This window comes from Acyrthosiphon pisum, chromosome A1, assembly GCF_005508785.2.
Source record: "Acyrthosiphon pisum isolate AL4f chromosome A1, pea_aphid_22Mar2018_4r6ur, whole genome shotgun sequence".
In the NCBI taxonomy this organism is placed as follows: domain Eukaryota; kingdom Metazoa; phylum Arthropoda; class Insecta; order Hemiptera; family Aphididae; genus Acyrthosiphon; species Acyrthosiphon pisum.
In genome coordinates this window covers 57882198-57883740 of record NC_042494.1, presented here as the reverse complement: position 1 = coordinate 57883740, position 1543 = coordinate 57882198, and the positions used below count along the sequence as shown (strand labels likewise).

Here is a 1543-nt window from a genome sequence, read left to right as displayed (position 1 = left end):
TTACATTAAAATGGTGCATGTAACGTGTCTTGCGCATGTATTACACCGAGTAGCAGAAGACATTCGTTCACATTTTCCTGTTGTTGATGATTTAGTGGCTAATGTGAAAAAAATTTTCCGCAAATCCCCACATCGCTTACAAATATTCAAAACACTTGAACCTGATTTAGCATTACCACCAGAACCAATTCTAACTCGCTGGGGAACATGGATTTCGGCAGCTATATATTATTGTGAACATTTTGAGTCAATTAAGCATGTTGTCGAATCGTTTGATTCAAATGATAGCGTAGCAATTAAAAAAGCTCAAGATGTATTGAAATCTCAAACGCTGCAAGCAAATTTGATTTATATCAAATCGAACTTTGAATGTTTACCAACGGCCATAAAACAACTTCAAGAGCAAAAATTATCATTGTTTGATTCAATTAAAATAACCGAAACAATAAGTGGCATAGTTAAGAAACTTCAAGGGCAACATAGTGACAGTATTAAAACTAAATTAGATTCAGTTCTAAATAGTAATACCGGCTACAAAATGATTTGCAAAATTTCCAAAATATTATCCGGTGAAGAGGAAAGTATGACAAATCTAGGACTACCCGAAGACATGACCCTTGATGATTTTTCGTATTTTAAATATGCACCAATCACCTCTACTGACGTTGAAAGGTCATTTTCAAAATACAAAAATTTAGTCACAGATAACCGTCGTTCATTAAAGCTTGACAACATTAGAAAATCGATGATAGTACAATGTAATTTCTAAGGTAAATATAAATTTTGTAATTAAGTTATTAATGTTATTTTAGTATTAATGAATAAATTTGTTTTAAAAGTTTCAGATTTAAAATGAATAACTGACAAAGACGATGTAACACAGTTCATGAAGCTCAGGAATAGTATTAAATAGTATTTAAAATCTATTTTTTTTTTAATTGTAACATAAAAATAATAAAATATAGCTATAAAAAAAATGAATGGATAATTCATGTTATTTCAAAAATAAAAAAAATATTAAATATAAATAAAAAAATTTTAAGTAAGCATTTTTAAGTGCATAATTTGAGATATTTAGTGCATATAAATGCATATTTTTTAACTTTTTAAGGCATATTTCAAAGCATATTTTGCCAATTTTAAGTGCATAAATGCATGCTTATTTAGGCATTTTTTAGGGCATAAACTTACGAGCCCTGGTCATTAGAAACTGCAAACAGATATAGAATTTAATACACGGGATCAGAGCAATAGTCAAACGTGGTTTAAAGAGCGTAGGATCCGACTTACTGCTTCTCGTTTTGGTCAAATTTGCAAAATGAGATGTACCACCAGTTGTAAAAATACGGTTTATGATTTATTATATGCAAGTGAAGCACAGGCGAAAAGTTTACAATATGGGCGAGACATGGAGGCTATAGCTCGTACGGAAATAGAAAAAATATTAATAAAAAAATTGAAACGTGCGGTTTACTAATAGATCCAATAATCCCATATTTAGCTGAGAGTCCAGGTAATTAATATTTTGCTATTTAGTACCATT

At 30.0% G+C, this 1543-nt stretch overlaps 1 protein-coding gene across 1 annotated transcript; it reads left to right on the top strand.

Moving 5' to 3' along the window:
- The first annotated feature begins 10 nt into the window (after window positions 1-10).
- Window positions 11-973, top strand: LOC107882960. Its single transcript, XM_016802181.2, has 2 exons — window positions 11-770; window positions 840-973. The coding sequence occupies exon 1, from the start codon at window positions 11-13 to the stop codon at window positions 767-769; it is 759 nt and encodes a 252-aa protein (XP_016657670.1). The 3' UTR covers window position 770; window positions 840-973.
- The last annotated feature ends 570 nt before the right edge of the window (window positions 974-1543 follow it).